Genomic DNA, 17,981 nt, shown 5'->3' on the forward strand with positions numbered 1-17,981 from the left:
CAGTTTAGCTAGGATGATCAGATGTCAGTATAGCTAGGATGATCAGATGTCAGTTTAGTTAGGATGATCAGATGTCAGTTTAGCTAGGATGATCAGATGTCAGTTTAGCTAGGATGATCAGATGTCAGTTTAGCTAAGATGATCAGATGGCACACACTTGTGGCCAGTACTATTAGCAAGTTATCATATTTAAAACTGAAAATAATCCCAATTGAATGGTAACATGCCAGATTTGGAGTCTGTGTTAGATGAATACACAAGTGTTACTGCAATAAAATGTCTAAATTGTGTAAGAAATAAACATCGCACAAATTCCTCTCATTAATAACCATGAAGACTTCTCACCCCAAGGAAAATTTGCACTTAACGTTGCATCAATATAAAATGGAAGATAAAAACAGAAGCGAAACATTTAGATCTACTAAATACCCTAGCAAATATAGGCCTACGGCTAATGTTCTGTCAGCAGTATGCTGCTCTCTACTCATCCTTATCAAGCTCACCGTTTTCGACTCAACTCAATCATAGGGCTTTGTGACAACACCGCTATCTTTTCTCCTGGGCTAACTACTCGCTGTAACTTCTCCGACAAGAGCCTCTGTCGGAGTGTATGCACCTTGGAGTATCGGTCGGGTTCTGAGGATTCTAGGAAGACTGGGGAGTTTGATATAGAATTAGAGGGTGACTCTTTAAAATCAATCGGCATTGCAGAAACATCCGATTCTCCAGCAGCTGATCTAGCTATGGTCACAGTGCGACGAATTCCCGGAGTCTTTACACGAGTTGAAGCCTTTCGAGGTTTTTTGGGAGACGAAGCTGTTGAAAAAACCTCATCACCAGCACCCACAAAAGCTGTTTCAGCAATAGACTCTAAGGAACTGCTCCTAAAATTACAAAAAGCAAAGTAAAGGCAGCAGAAAGTAAAAACTCCAGACAACAATACTAAACATAATTGTCTATTTTGTAACAGTAATTAATGATCCACTATAAGGAGACAGATTCCGTAATTATCGATATATTTACACCTGCATTGTTGCAACTTGAGAATTAAAGAATAGAGAAAGCATAATATTTTTATGCTTTATTATTTATCTTGAGGTGTTGACTGATGTTCTAAAAAAGAATCAATGAGATTGACCAACCAGAAGCTGAGATATAGCCAGCCAAACACAGGTCTACCAAAAAACATAAATGTTTTGGTAATCATCAATATATGACGTATGAAATCGACTTGTGTGCCATTGGTCAATTAAGCCAACTAATGCGCTCTCCTATAACAATCACGGCGTTTTAATTGGTTTAATCCCTGGAAGTATAGACCAATCAAATTGGGCCTAACAATCATTGCTCTGAGAATTCCGAACCAGTCCCTTTGACGTGTAGATTAGTTTTAGAATAAAATAATTACACGCATCTATTATTTCGCAACATTCTGCTATCACTTTCTACAAATTATATTAGTTACATCATTTATTCTATCCGCAGTTATATTATTATTTTGTATAATATGCATTATGATTATTATATTAATCATAAAAAATAATCATAGATAAAATAACAGATCAATAGAAAAATCAAATCAAAAGTTATCGTTTTCTTTTCTTACAGCAAGAGCAGCACGGTCAAGTTATTCTTTTTAAGATTATGGCTGTAGTGAACTTACAGTCTGTTAATAGTGACGATAATCATGAAAATCAACTAAATGCTGCAGTAAATACACAATAGAAAAATGATGAATGAACAAAAATTCACATTCTCATTTCTTATTCTAAACGAACTGCAATCGCGGATGTCGCATATAGACTATACACGCGCCGTTTGTTGAACAGAGGATCTTCGGAGCATATCCGTGGAGATCGAGTTAAAATTTGAAGCACAATACTCAAAATCTGCTCTTCTGTTTTGAAAAATCACGGCGAGGGGTTGTGGGCAAATACCTTTACCACACAATGTTTGCTTGATTTTCCTGAGAAACCAGAGCTAGTCTGTAAATTATTTACTATCGCGAGAAGCGTTTCACATCTCGTAACAAAAACAATCATTATACGTAACGGCGGTGAGGGTGCACAACTCCGGCACATAAACATTAAGTGGATTTTATACGTCACAGTTTTCGGGATTTTCGAAGGGTTTTCCTCCGATTCTTTATTAGGTAGACCTGTGTTTGGCTGGCTATATCTCAGCTTCTAGTGGGTCAATCTCCTTGATTCTTTTTTTAGAACATCAGTCAACACCTCAAGATAACTAATAAAGCATAATAATATTATGCTTTCTCTATTCTTTAAGGAGAGAATACCGGGATTATTTTTAAATCTGTCTGATTGGAGTGTATATAACAACCAATGGCAACATTGATTGTTATACACACCTGTAATTCAAGTGGTTATCACAGGTTCTTTTTGTCACAAACAACTATGGCCATTGCTATCTCATAACTGTTGGTTGATTACTCCTATAAAGTATCTCTACATATTCCATCCTTGATGAATAACATGTATCCGGAATAGCAAATGAGAGAGGTCAGGGGTGTCCTAACTATGGCTTGCAGGCCAACTGTGGCCAGCAAGACAACTGCGGCCGACGGGTTAGTTTTTATTGCTTCGCAGCAAATTCTGAAAATGTAATTGAATAAGACCGCACATCGCGCTTGAGCTCAACCCTGTTACACTTCTCAGTTTTAACACTAAATATAGCGAGTCACAGAAAAGGTGCTTCTACACTAAACAAAATTAAGCAAAGAAAAACATTTACCACCAGTGACTAGAAATGGCAGCACCGAAAAACACAAGATAGCGAGTGCAGAAGATATCAAACACGGTGGGAAAAAAATATTTCTTCAAATAAATTAATGGAAAGTGTGTCTGTTTGCAATAAAGATGTTGCTGTGATGAAGGTATATAATGTTCGTCGGCACTATGAGTGCCACAGATACGTACACAGGTGCCAAACAAGCAAAGAAATTCAAGCAACTGGCAGTTAGCCTGCAAGCTAAACAACAGTTTTCTTTGTGATAACAAAATACAAAAAAGTAAGCTATGAAGTTGCTAAACTTATTGCTTAGCATGGCAAATTGTTGTCAGACGATGATTTCATGAAGCAGTGCTTCAAAGTCAATGAAGTACATAAGGTGACCGGAAAAAGTGCAGGATTTCAACAATGTGAGCTTATCCAGAACTATTGTGGTGCGGAGAATCGAGAATTTGTTACCTAACCTAAAATTTCAGCTTAAAAAACAAAGGTTGTGCTTGATTTTCACTCGGTAGCATATGATGAGAGCACAGACGCCACAGACACAGCACAGCTATTAATTTTTTGCAGAGTCAATGATAATTTTTACTGTACGAAGGAGATGCTTGATATGATGAGCCTACAAGGCATGACGGATCAAAATATTTTTGGCGCTATGTCAAAGGCAGTTGAAAAGATAGCGCTTAAATGGGAAAAGATCTGTGGAGTAACAGTGAATGGAGCTTTGACCATGACGGGTGAGCGCGAAGGAATGTCATTCATGGTTTGTGCCAAGATGACAGAGCAGAAGTGAGGCTTTTAGGAAGTACTGCATAATCCACCAAGATGTACTGTGTGCCAAGACTGTTAAACCAGGCGATGTGATGAACGCTTGTAAAAATTAACAACAGGACTCAAGCTCAAGGACTCTGTTTTTTCTCTCTCTTTCTCAAGGATCGCAGTTTTTTGCTGCAGCGATTTTATTCGCGGAGATCAGAAATCGACAGGCTTTTAAAAGAGAAGAGCTGACCACTTCGTGAACAGAGTGACCCTCTGTGGCTGGAAGACCTGGCATTTTTAGTTGATCTCACTCATGATCTAAACACACTCAACAAAAACCTACAAGGCAAAGAGCCGCCGGTGTCACACCTGCATGGGGACATGAAAGCCTTTTGCGTAAATCCCCGCCTGTTTGAACTACAACTAGGAAATTTTCATGCTGTACAGTTCCCAGCGCCATCTGAAATCAAGTCTGCTTTTCCAAAGGCAGACCTTCCTGCCAAACAGGAGAAATAGGTCTCTCTGATAACATCTCTTGTGACAGAGTTCAACCAACATTTTCAAACTTTTTTGTTTTTGAAAAGTAAATCAAGCTGTTCTCGACCCCCCTCCATAGTGGATGCAGAAGGAGTGGAGAAAAGTCTGCAATTAGAACTGATTGAAATGAAATGCGATGATTCTGTGAAGAGCCAACATCAGCTTTTCTCCCTCCCTGACTTCTTTCAGCATTTGGATAATGCCAAGTTTTCTCTGATGAGACGCCATGTAAAAATAATGAGCCTGTTCAGCTCAACAAATACATGTCAACAATCATTTCCTCTGTTAAATCAGAACAAAAGCAGACTGATATCCAAAATGACGGATAGCAATCTCCATGAAGTCTTTGTGTAACGACCACCAAACTTTCTCCTGACATCACAATCATCCTTCAGTCCTAAGGACAGCATCACTGCTCCCGCTGAGAGCAATATTCTTTACGTTATAGGTGAGTTAGAAATACACGCAGCAAGCAATCATGTGTCAATATGCCTTTCTAGTTTGTGCCCTGGGTCTTTGCTTATTCATTTGTATTTAGCCCTCACACAAAAAAACTTTGGAAAACCCTGGTATATGTTGATGGCGGCAGGTGGAGCAAAGGCAAGTAAAACGTGTCTGAGTATGCGATATGAAATATGAGAGGAAGCATTTACCAGCGAGCCTTAGCTCCATTGACCAAACCCTTTTTAACATTGAACATGAACAGAACAGAAAAAAGTATTAAAAAATCTTGTCCTTCACAACACACCACATTGCTCTAAAGAAACTTAAGAATAAACAAGCAATACCATCCAACATGATGCCGGAGCCGTGACCTAAAATTAATTATGATGCAAAATAGAACTGGTACACAGTCTATATAACAGATCATTGTCTCAGAATTTCCATTTATCTTTCTGCCACCCTGAGAAATGAGGGTATTTGCATATACTTCACAACTTTCCATATCTGGCTCATATAAGCATTGTGAATATTTTAATATCCCTAATTTTTCTTAGTATAGCACAACAAAAAGTGGCAGAATACAGCTTTAAGGTTCTTGAAAGGTTTCTAGTTTGGCAGGAGCTATAGATCTGTTGGAGCAGAAACAGCAGTATATAAACGTATTTACATGAATGCTCCAGAAACAGTAGTTAATACTTCTTTGACTCACCCACTGGTTGAATCGGCTCGCAATGAAGTGCCAGGAATGCTTTTGTGAAACTCAAACTGAGTATTGGCTGGCGCAAAACTCTTTCGTGACTTCTGCAAAATTAAATACTTAACCAATGTGGCTATCACTGCAGAATATGAAGCAGTGACCCATAAACTATTCCTGCACCACCCGTTGAAGACATTCCATACACATACTAGCAGCACAAATTTACTTAAGCATACATCAAAGTGACTAACAGACTTGCTTCAGCTCAGAGGTACGGTGTAAACATTAAGTCACTTCTAACTTCACAAGAAAGGTTAATAGAAGCAATGTCATTGACTAAAGCATTAGACTAACAAAGTACCTATGAAACACATACGCACAGGATATGAAAAGCCAAGTACTAGTTGCAGAACTTGCAGACACATTAGACCCCCTTCCCAACACTTGTTTTTGCAAAATTTTCCTAGCAGATCATACTAATTACCTTTATTGTGACATTTAATTTTGGGGAAGCTCCATTATCTACCTCTTCTGTACCAACATCAACGGAGGCCTCTCCTGGCTGAACACTCTCCCCTATCATACACAATATTGATCTTCTAGGGAGCAGAGCATGATACAAGGCATGATACGTGAAGACTAACAGTCATAGTATTGTAACTGCAACAAGCTATAACCATTTACTCAAATGACCATGAGCAGACAACTGCAGTTTTAAGTTGACCAATTTACTCTCAAAACAAAATTTTAATTAGTAGCACCAAGTATTATCTGTTAAAGACTTCATTAGACTTTTTACAATTAGTATGGATGATGGGTGCACAGAGTGCACAGAATCGGTCACGAGCGATTCCCAAGACAACTACAGTCATACTTCGACTTACGAGCTTAATGCGTTCCGAGACTGAGCTCGTATGTCAATTTACTAGCATGTTGGTGCAATTTATTTATATATAGAACAATTAAATATATATTGATTGGTTTCCATACTCTAGAAAAAGCAAATAAAACACTCAAAACAAGATATTGTAACAGAAAGAACATGTTGGTTAATGTCCTAACTTACCACATGCTTTCAAACAACAAATAAAAAATAATGCAAGGAAATGTGATAAATTAAAATGTAAAATTAAATACATACAATAGCAGCTAACGTTAACATTTGCCAGAGAGGGAGATATAAGTTATCCTTCATTACAACAGTTGACTGATAAATTTGGATTTTATCAAAGTCTCAAAAGACACACTTAGAAACAAATCTAAAAGCAAACTTTCAGTTTTAACTTAACGTACCCTAATTAAAATTTCTTCGGTGTTCATAGTTTGAAGTTTCTCGCTGGTTAGCTAATTTTTCCTTTGTTTCGCTTTCACGACTAGCCGGCCATTTTAAGATGAACCTATCTAAGGACGTTTGCCTTTGTCGCCCTTTCAACATGTTGCGATTAGGACGAACACAGGTGTCGTCACAAAATTTAATGCATGACCACTAGCCAACTTGTCCGAATGTCTATCTTTATAGTTTTAATAGATAGCGCCGGCCTTTTCAAATAGCGTCGTTTCAGTTACGCTGTCACCGGCCAATTGTTTATCTTTTATCCAATGCCTGAGCGGTCTCTCCATCAGCGGTCGTGAAGATCGCCGCGCCGTTTAGAAACTACGGTTAGTCCTTTTGCGAGCTAAATGCCCTGAATATAATCCTTCTGTTTGATAATTGTGGATGTATTTCTGTCATATCGCTGAGCTAGCTCAATCACGCATATTTTTCAATAATTTTTCGTTTAATATCAATTGTTATCCTTTGCTTTTTCTTTGCATTATTTTTCATTTTACTGGCAAACTTTCGGTCTACGCACAGTACTTTTAATTCACATAATTCTGCACTGAAAAGCGCGCACAAAAACACGGTACAAAAGTATAACCTGAGCAGTTGAAAAATACAGATTGATGCTGTTGTCATAAAACACCTCCGGCATACTTGGCAACTGACTCGCGTGGTCGTATCTTAAACATGGCTCGTATGTAAGTGCTAAAACTTGCTTAAAAGCTGGCTCGTATCTCAAGTTTCTCGTATGTTGGAGCACTCGTAAGTTGAAGTATTACTGTATTACATGTATAATCACAACTCTACGAAGGAAGGAGGAATCAAGGCAGACCTGAAAATACAGATCAATACCTGAAAATACCAAGGCAGGACTGAAATACAAAGATGTAGCAAAGCGTAGCATGAAGTTTGAGAGAACTAGACACAAACCAATGGCAAAAGGCCAAGAATGGAGCTGCAAGCAAGTGATTAAGCCTAAAGTGTCAGTCATTGTCAAATTGAGTGACTGCAAGAGAGACTAACTGTGGCTATAACCATAAAGCTTGTTATGAGGCTATTGCAACAAATAAGAACTTTATGTACATCAGCTCAGTCTTTAATAATTTCTAAATGAACGTGTTTAACTACTAAGCCTAAACTTTATCAGGACTGTATAGAAGCTTATGTTTATTGTAACTGCTCCCTTACATTAAAGACGGGTGAGCGGAGAGTTACCCTGCTCCATACAAAAGAGGTATGAAGATACGAAGCTACTTCAACTTAGAGTAATTCAACTGAAAATTAACACAAATTATTTCCATCATGTCTTTTTTATATTTCATATGCTTTTACATTTTATTTAGTTATCATCGCAGCCAGGCTATCCAGTTTCACCTGCTTCAGGCTTGCTATTGTCTCACTTCCACTCTTCCTCACGACTAATACCAGACAGCTTTAGAGATTTTTAAAGAACTGATCCTACAACACATGCTCATTTGTTTATAATTGCTTGGTTTATTTCAACAAAGATATTCCCTCCATTTTCACCGCTAGTATCACTAGCGCTATTATTTTCGCCATCTTTTTACCGTCCATGATTTGACAACTAAAGAATAAAGGTATTAAGTTCTGCCTAATAATATTCCATATAACCAGAACTTTGTATGAGAACTACATACATTTTCACTCATGTACAAATACAGAACTACATGTACCAAAAATGTCATATCAGATGCGTACAAATTTGCAAATTATCCAGATCATAAAACAAAGTTTGTCTGTATTTGATTGCAATGTCTATGAACTAGTGTATAGGCTATTGTAAAAATGATAGTCAGCCGCGATTAAATGTATGCTTGCGCGAATGGCAAGAGGAAACATGTCAAATCGAGTTGTAATCTAAAATAAGAGGTAAGCTTATTGCTTGTTGAAAGTTGCTAAATACTCCTCTCACACCTATATTAAAGACACTATGAAGAAACTCACTCGTAGCTGCTGAGTTTGGTTCATCTAAATCTCCAACTCTACGTCTTTTTGACACAGCTCCATCTGGTGACAACTGCTCTCGCTTTACTGGCTTTTTAGCTGACAAAAGCTGAAAATGGAGTATGAGAACATTGTCATTGACATAGTGACACTTTTTGCCTTTCAACTAAACTATTCTAGAAATATTGTGCTGAATTAAAATGCAATAAATAAGTTTGTCCATGAGTAGCAACAAACGGAAAACATAAAAACACAAAACGAAACACGATTTCAAGGCACAAAATACATTTGGTAATGTGATAACAGATCTGTGACAATTTATCAACTGATTAACAATCAACTTTATTCGAATTCTAACTAGACACGTGAAAAGCGCAGGAGTCTACAAACGCTACTTGTAGATTTGCTAACAACTGACAATTCAGTGACTTGTGGAAATCCCCTAATCACCTTTTGATCTAAAGATGCCTGTCTTTTAGTCTTTCGAGTCACTTTCTTCCTTTCCTTCACATGTTCACAGGATGCTGAGACAGGCTTTTGTTCAAATGTTATATTCTTCTCTAAGTGAACTTTTGTAACATTTTGTGGTTGAATGCGTTTTAATGGTGTACGCGTTTTAGGCTTCGTTTCTCGCATGTGACGTATATTTTGCTTGGGCCTGGCAGGTCGAGCTTGAGCTGTAAAACCAAGATTGTTTGGTCAGTAAGATTTCCCACCAAGGAACCAGATGTACATATGAAAAAAATCAATGATTAATGTTATTAATACTGCTTGTATGAAACAAACCTCCAACGCTCTTGGCTGCAGGCTTCCCTTTTGTGTTTCGCTGCCTCAGCATGGCCTGTCAAGCAGAAACATGGGAGCAAATAAATAGCACAAAGCTAATTAAAAGACCAAATATATTTATTATGCATCAACTGCATAAGAATAGCTAAAACACAAGAAAGTAAGGCAGTCTTCTGTCATATATAGCCACAGTCTAGTCAAATCACAATATAATTGTATACATGTACATACAGATTCTGTTAGTTTCATATAACTCGGAACTGATGCCGATGATGCTTTTGAGCTTGAAGCCGATTTCGGCCCTTTCAAGTTCTCATGACTCTGCAATACTTTCGTTTTTTTCTCTTTCTGCCATTTCCAAAGGGCTTCAAGCCGCTCCATTCTTGTTTTGTCTACATCAAAAACATGTTGGCATATTTAAAACGGATTGTGGAAACGGACCAAACGTCTTTTATGGGTTCCGAGGTGAAACAACTTTAGCATCATTGTTGGTGGAAATTTATTAAGCTGTCGCTTAGTAACAATAAATAAAGGATATGAACGTTAATAAATCCTAAATGTTGTCGGTAAGATATTTATTAATTACAGAACACCCTCAGGAAACGATGTTGATCCGTTTCAGGGTTGGCATCACATGGGGAAAAAATCGTATGTAGGGATATAGAAACCATAGTAATTATATAATGCAAACATCCCCTGGTGGAAATCGTCAAAATTTTATATTTATGTAAGTGCTGTATGTATTGAAAACTAGTAACAAAATAGTACGTTAAAGGTTGACTTGCAACAAAATTCACATTAAAGTTATTTGGTATCAAAAGGTTCACCATGTTTTACTATGTTGTGTTGTAGGTGTAAAATATGTGGAAATGTGATTACAAGCTCTTAAAAGCTCAAAAACGAACAGTTAATTGCAGCCATCACGAAAACATCGTAGTTTGGAATCTCTTTATTTCGATGACGCACTCAGACATTGTGGTTATTGTTTTGACACGTAATGTTATCACGTGAAATAAAAGGCCAATAAAAAGCTCAATATAAAACGTTTCGTAGCACTGGTTTATGACAAACACTTCAGTTTTACTAAAAATCCCTTATCAAATATAGATGCTCGCTACTTTAGTTTCGCTTCAGTTTGGTCTAATCATCTAGTCGTAATCTGATCATGTGACCCAGACTTACGGCCACATGACGCGAACAATTTCTGCAGCATTTTTCGACTATTGCAGGTGACCAATAGGCTCGTCATGTTTATCAAAGGATGATATGCACTCCTTCAAGCTAAGGTTAAAAAATTAAACAAATTTTTACAGTAGATTTTGAGATATCATTGTTCAAAGTGACAGCATTACAATGGTAATGAAATAGACGTGTAAGGACAATAGACATGGTTTTATTGAATGCGTGAAGTATATTTGTGAAAATATTTCGACGAATGAGGTTGCATGAAAGTGTAAACAGAAGTCATCGTGTTCAATTACATTCCAATTGAGCGGTTTTGGAAAGGAATTCTTATCTACGGCGTTTTCGTGATGGCTGCGATTAACTGTTCGTTTTTTTAACTTTTAAGAGATTGTAATCACATTTCCGCATATTTTGCACCTACAACACAGCAGTGTAAGACATGGTGAACCTTTTGATACCAACTAACTGTAATGTGAATTTTGTTGCAAGTCAACCTTTAACCTTAGTAACTATAGTTATCTACAGTAACTTCATTATATTTAGTAAATTTAGTATTATATTATTAGTCATTATATTTAGTAAATGTAACCTTACAATGTCTATAAGCAGTACTACGTATGTACCGTAGAAAGTTCTTACCTTCAATACAGACGTATGTATAAGAAAAGCTTTGAATTCACTTTAAATAAGTTTACCTTACTAAACACACACTTAAGCTAGGTATTAGTATGTATTTTTAACTATTTTACTGAATTTCCACTTTTTATCACTAAAATTTTGTTACTTATCAGTTTCGGTCTTTGCTTTGACAATAACTTTAGGCGGGATAGTTTAAAAAAATTTTATAATTATTTTGGCAAGAGAATCCAACGATGCTGTTTTCATAAAGAAATGGACTTTCGGTAGCAGGTTAAGCGAAGTTGTCTGACCACTACACCTTCTGTATGAAGGAATCGCAACTCCAACTTTGCTACTGGTTTTGAAGGAAAAATATTACTGTTTAACAAACCAGAATTTCTGAACTGAGAGAAATCGGTCATCATGTCTTTTTTAACCCTTTGGCTGAGGAAACGACCAAAATGTCGTTTACTGTTTGCGTGGGAAAACGACATTTATGTCCCTTTCGGTAGACGTTTATAAAGCTGTCGCCTAGTAACGTTAAACAAAGGATATAAACACTAGTAAGTTTTAAATATCATCAACAAGATATCGGTCAATGATTTACAATATGAAACCATTATCTGAGAGGCGTTGCTTTGTGCTAAAAGCTAAACAAATCGCGCATCCTTAGAAAAGATAAAAGCATCGGCTCGACTTTCAAAACGGTAAAATAAAAGATTATTTGATCTTGCGATCGTTAGTGATTTTTTGTCTGATCAGAATAAAAATAATTCAAATGATAGAGGTGATGTAAACTTTTTGGACTTTTAATATACTTGGAATATACAGAGAACACAATCGTTATGGTGGCTCGAATGGCTACGTTGTGGCGTTTAACTCTACCAAAAGAAAATGCTTCCAAGCATTTCATACAGGGACATTTGCACATGGTTGTATTTTTTTTGAGTAATATATATATATATAAATGAATGTTTCTGTACAAAAAGTTCTGTTCATAGAAATAAATTTTTAAGATTTGAGCTATGCATGTTCATAAAATATTGATTTTATTGAATTTTCGAAAATATATTACACGAGTTTCGGATGTTTTTGGGGGACTTATACCTGGTCAGAGGGTTAAGGCGCTGTGAAAATATTTTCAGCGAACAGCAGTTCCGGTGTCTTTGCTATTTTGAAATACGTGATAAGTGCACCGACTGCCAAATTTGAACTCGCGCAAAAGTTTTGTTGAATTTGTATGGTGAAAAAAGATTCATATAGTGATGTGAAAAAATCATTATGTTCCACTGTGTAAGGTGAAAAAAATGATATACCTGAGTAAATCGTATCCTGAGAGTGCACTGTAATTACGATATCTAACGATTATCTAAGAGGCATTGCTTTGTGCTACAAGCTAAAGAAATACAAAAATACGATTCCATGAATAAAATGGAAAATGGAAAAACTAGTCAGCATGTGACTCAGCGTTTAGAACAAAAAATAATTGTATTTGGTCCCGCAGTTGCCAGCGATCTTTCGACTGATCAATACAATGATAATTCAGATGATGATAGCGATGTAAACCACGAAGACTGAATATATATAGAGGAAAGTGAAGGTTATGGCAGCTCAGACAATGATAATGCTATATCCATTAGTGCCACTGTTGCGAGTACTAGTAAAGTGCCTCATAATAGCAACTCCAATACAAGCAATACCTTGGCTATTAGCTCTAATACACCGGTTATTACAACTGAGAGATCAGAAGATGGAACATATGTAACCACACAGACTTTTAATGGTTGGAAAAATGTTATTGATTTAGATGGTGATAAGTCTTCATCAATCCACAATGTTTCCTCTCACTCAGTGCTCAACTTCACACCACCTGCTGATACATACCACGATAGAATATTTTGATTACATCTTCCTTCCTGACCCAAGTGGGAGTAATTTGTGGAAGCTTATAGTAGCAGAATCTAACAAGTACTACGAGTATTATACACATGTGAAGATGGGAGTTCTTAAACAACTATCCAAATTGCATTTATGGGAAAGTGTTACACAGGAGTGATTACGGGCATTTATTGGACTGTGTCTAAACAAGGGTTTGTGGAAAGCTTCAAACAATGCGACTTACTTTGATAAAAAGTATCACAGCCAAAACCATCTGGTATTTCGAGAGACAATGAAAGAGGACACCAATTTCATTTTCAGGAAACCAACCTCATGGTCAGATTCATGGTCACACTCGAGCAGAAGTAATGATCCTCAATACAAGTTTAGGAAAATTCAAGAACATTTGACAGCTAAAAGGCAACAAGGTTATGACCAGGTCAAAACCCTATCAACTGTAGTGGCAGAATACAATGCTGGAATGGGTGAAGTTGACATAGCTGACCAGATGACTAAAACCTATGCTGATGTGAGAACAATGAAATCCTGGAAAAAATATCCTTCCATATCCTTGACAGAACAATGACTAATGTATACAGTCTATATAAGCTAAACCCCAATGGAACAGAGCTAATGGAACATAACTTTACTGTTGAGGTAATCGAAGGCCTGATCAGTGGTTACCAAGAGTTTCGTAAGCATGTTGGTAGACCAAGCCTAGGAAACATGCAGTCTAGATGTAAATCTAGACCGCATGTCTAGATTACTACAACTGAGTAACTAACATGCAGTCCTAGACATGTCTGCATGTCTAGGACTGCATGTTTCCTAGGAAACATGCAGTCTAGATGTGTTCAGATATAAGTCTAGATGTGTAAATCTATAAATGTTTAGATTTACATCTAGACATTTCTGTAAAATAATCCCGGTCAAAAAACGTAAAGTCTACGCTTTTTTTAGCAAGAGCATGGGCAGTGGCCACAAAAGAACAGGGATTTCTACATGGTGTGAGAGCTGTAGCGTTGGACTCCGCCTAAGAAAAAGTTTCCAAGCATTCCATACAGTGATCTCACATGTGTAAATGAATGTTTATGTTAGAGTTGCCCCGATTTTGGTATCGGAATCGGTATCGGTGCCGATATGAGTGTCAAGTATCTGAATCGGTATCGGCCGATCTTTTCTTAAAAAATCTGAACCTTCCGATACTTTTTACAGATCAACCATTTAGCAGAAAACTGTATTTTAGCCTGCTATACTAATAAAAAATCATCAGCTGTAAGCTTCTTACTTTTACTTAATGAATTTCAGGCCTGCCGCACAATTTATTTCATGTCTATAGCCTGATCAACACAGCGAAGGAAACTTTTTAGCCAGAACGTAAACAAAAAGTGTGGTATTTCCCAATTACAGCGATAGGTTTTATTGCAAGCAATCACGAACAAGATAACAAAAGTGGGAAACAAGAACGCAGTGTAATATTTCTATTTACTAGCATTACGAAAGTAATTTAAACAGTCGACGCATAAAGTTATCCATCACTCTCTTGATCCTGACGATACAATGGATCGTTTGTATTATACAAAAAACAGTAACCCCAGTGGCGTATTGGTATGTAGCCTGTCCTCCAACATCTGTTGCAAGGGAATTCCCCTTCAGTACGCTCGGCTACATTGATAATGATGGAAGAAAAGAGACGTCTTACTGAGATAATTGAATCACTAACGGTTTTTAAAAGAAACATTGATTTGCTCTAAACTTGTACAGGCACAGCAGTTCATTCAACAATAGAAGAGGGACTTCGTTATCACAGATAGAACTGTACCACTAACAGTAATTACCTTTATTTACAAATTACAAGAAACATGGACTGTTTTGTTACTACATGCACGGTATGTCAGTATGTGAATATGTATATATTTTTTTCCATAAATGCAAACAAATAAATACAATAATATTCATGTTTTCTTTGCATTATGTTTGTATTTGCATAATAAAATGAGCTACTATCTATGCAACACAAAAGATCTGAATCGGTATCTGAATCGGATTATTTTTCAATTAGGATCGGTATATCGGATCGGTATCTGAATCGGCTGGTGAATTTAGAATCGGGGCATCTCTAGTTCATGTACAAAAGAACATGCTAATAAAAATCAGTTCAAGCCACGTATGTTCATAGATATTAATTTTATTGAATTTTCAACAAAAATTTACACGAATTTGGGTCCTTTTTGAAACCTAAATTCTCAAGGACTTTGACTTGGGGAAAGGGTTTGCTGGCACCACAGCATTGTCGCATGAGCCAACAGATGACAAAATAATTCTGATGCGAATTTTTCAAAAACGTGAGTTCATTCTTTCCAGTGTGTTAAACATACATATTGAGGGCCAATTATTAGGCTTTTCCCAACTGCATTGTTCTCATTCGCCGTGGTACACGTGTTGATAGCGCTTCATGTCATTCCTCTTATCTTCAGCCCATATTGCCACGAAATTGTATTTGTAAAACCCTAGTCTACCAGCATCTCATCAAACTACAAGTTATTGTATGATTATAGGACTAAAAGTGTGGGTAACTGGCTAATGTTCTGATATTTTGGTGAAATTGCCAAACTAGCAATGTATGTTCGTATGAAGTATAAGTTTGTCATTTACTGTGTTGTGATGGTACGACAGGTTTAGGTTTCTAGCAGCATTAAAAAATAGGTGTGATTTAACACTTGAAATAACTTTAATCAAGTTTAACCATGAATTATGAAAAGGTAAGAATCAGTAAGTTATAATTGACGACTATGCAGCATAAAGTTGATATATTTAATCACATCAATTATATCAGTACTTTTATCATATATTTCAATCTTTAGAGTCTTGGCTTTCGAATGAGCCTATATTCAATACACAAAGACTAATAGAACTATGAAAAACAGGGTGTCAAAAGTATGTCCTGCAATAAAAAAAACACTTGGTTGCGGTTCCCACAATGTGATGTCATAATTATCATTTAGCCTTAGGTTGTCGATCCCTTTCGCTGCCGTTGAGGCTGCGCTTTTCTGTGACAATCGGTGCTCTCAAACCCAGTGAGCGATAATAATAAACTAGGATTCTAAATAATCAACAATGCCCCGGGATCGTGCTAACGCCCGACCAATACAAACACATGTTCTGGGTTAATAGATTTCGAGTGATTGTTAGAATTTGCTTTTTTCATCCTTTCGTTCATTTTAAACATTTATAGTAATTATTATCACATTGTTTTATATATATGATTCTAAATGCTTTCTTAGTATGAGTAGGCCTTATGCTTCAATAAATATACTGTCATTAATAACGGTAATGAAATCACATCGATTAAATTGTGACCTGCAGTGGCATGACCCTAGGACTATGTGTAAATTGCACTTTCGCAAGACCACGCAATGCTTGAAATTAGCCTCAGTCGTGCCTCTCAACATCACAATAAAAAGAGAGCAAGTGCATAATATCATCAGGAGAATATAGTATGGTGCTTGGAATCTGAGCTATTTATCATAGAAATAATATGTACATGGAGAGCTAATGACACTGATTCCTTTGTCATCTTCATTGGTTTTCTTGAGCTGTGCTACCTTCGCCTGCCACTAGCGTCATTATTGTAGTTGATAAATAAGCGATAAGAACACAGAACACCGAATATGAAAATTGTGACGTCATAATTTCTGAGCCTATACCATTGAAAATTTCTGCGGTAGAGCTCTGGGGAAATCCTATAAACACCAACCAATGTCTGTCTCACCTTGTCAAACAATGGCTCAATTGAAAGCCAAGATATTGAAGAACCTGAATAAGCTGAAGCAGTACTTATGTAATTGATGTGCTTTAAGCAGTAATAAACTAAGCCTTGCCAACTTAAGTCTTTTAAAAGTGAACAGTGACTGGTTGAAATATTGTTGTATGGAAATATCACGAAAACGACATACCAACAGGGAATGCAGCAAGACAACAAGATAAGCATATAATACATGCAAGCAGCAAGATGCCGAAAGGCATCAAAAGATCTAATATTTAAAAACGTCAAAAGCAAATTAGAAACTTCAAAATTGGAGGAATCAATCACAGGAATTGCGTCCACACCAGCTGGAGAAACTGCCAAAGGGATGTAGAAGCAATGAAATCTACCAACCACCACCAGAAAACCACTACCGAAACATTGGAGAGGAATCAAATGATTACAAGTACAGTATACAGCATACGGATTAAACCAAGCAGTTTACACAGCCAAAAAATATATATTTTGGGAAAAAACATAATTTAAGCTCCTAGACATTCCTGTGTGGTAGAAATGCAATTCTATGTAATTATCAGCTGTGGAAGTTTATTTGGCGCATAGTAGTAAGGTGGTGGTAGAGCTCAAGCTGCAACTACATGCAATCCTAGCACAACAATGAATTAGTGATTTTCATTTTCAATTGCTTTTATTAAGTGATATGATGATCTCTTTACCGGTAAAATATGAAACCGTGTGAAATATGCCATTTCCATCATATATATATATATATATATATATATATATACATTTCTCAAAGTATGTCTCTGTTATTCCAGCCATAGCTATTAAAATCTTGATATTAAAATTCTGCATTCTGATGGATTTAAACTCATGACGAATCCATCGACAAGTTTCTTATCCGGATTCTCTACCACTGAGCTACCTATTGATCAATGACTGTTTTCATATACGGCATATCCCATGCGCTACTAATTATTTTAGCAATGCACCCATAGGTTACGATGTCCCTGTTAAGAACTATTTTTCATATTCAATTGCTATATCTGGGGTCAAGGCCAAATCTTCTCATGTGGACAATTATAACGTGGTATTCAAAGTTTTGATAGATTTTCCTCATGATACCAGTATGAGGAAATATGAATAGTTGTTTTCATTTTCTGTCTCAATCTATTTCAATTATACGAAACACTTTTCTCATGATATGTAGTTTGAAAATTAGAATGGGAAATGTTGTTATATGTTAAATACAAATCAATTTTCTGAATAAGACTTATTTA

At 36.5% G+C, this 17,981-nt stretch overlaps 1 protein-coding gene across 2 annotated transcripts in view; it reads right to left on the bottom strand.

Moving 5' to 3' along the window:
* The window catches only part of LOC137393092 (disks large-associated protein 5-like), a 40,525-nt gene that overhangs the window by 20,500 nt on the left and 2,044 nt on the right, over nucleotides 1-17,981 (bottom strand). For both annotated transcript variants that reach the window (XM_068079501.1, XM_068079500.1), the window contains exons 2-8: nucleotides 9,489-9,649; nucleotides 9,258-9,312; nucleotides 8,922-9,148; nucleotides 8,472-8,580; nucleotides 5,670-5,761; nucleotides 5,198-5,289; nucleotides 504-884 (exon numbers count right to left, since the gene is read on the bottom strand). In XM_068079501.1, coding sequence (XP_067935602.1) covers nucleotides 504-884; nucleotides 5,198-5,289; nucleotides 5,670-5,761; nucleotides 8,472-8,580; nucleotides 8,922-9,148; nucleotides 9,258-9,312; nucleotides 9,489-9,649 — 1,117 coding nt within the window. The remainder of the gene's footprint in view (nucleotides 1-503; nucleotides 885-5,197; nucleotides 5,290-5,669; nucleotides 5,762-8,471; nucleotides 8,581-8,921; nucleotides 9,149-9,257; nucleotides 9,313-9,488; nucleotides 9,650-17,981) is intronic.

The sequence above is a fragment of the Watersipora subatra genome, chromosome 4, assembly GCF_963576615.1.
Source record: "Watersipora subatra chromosome 4, tzWatSuba1.1, whole genome shotgun sequence".
Classification (NCBI taxonomy): domain Eukaryota; kingdom Metazoa; phylum Bryozoa; class Gymnolaemata; order Cheilostomatida; family Watersiporidae; genus Watersipora; species Watersipora subatra.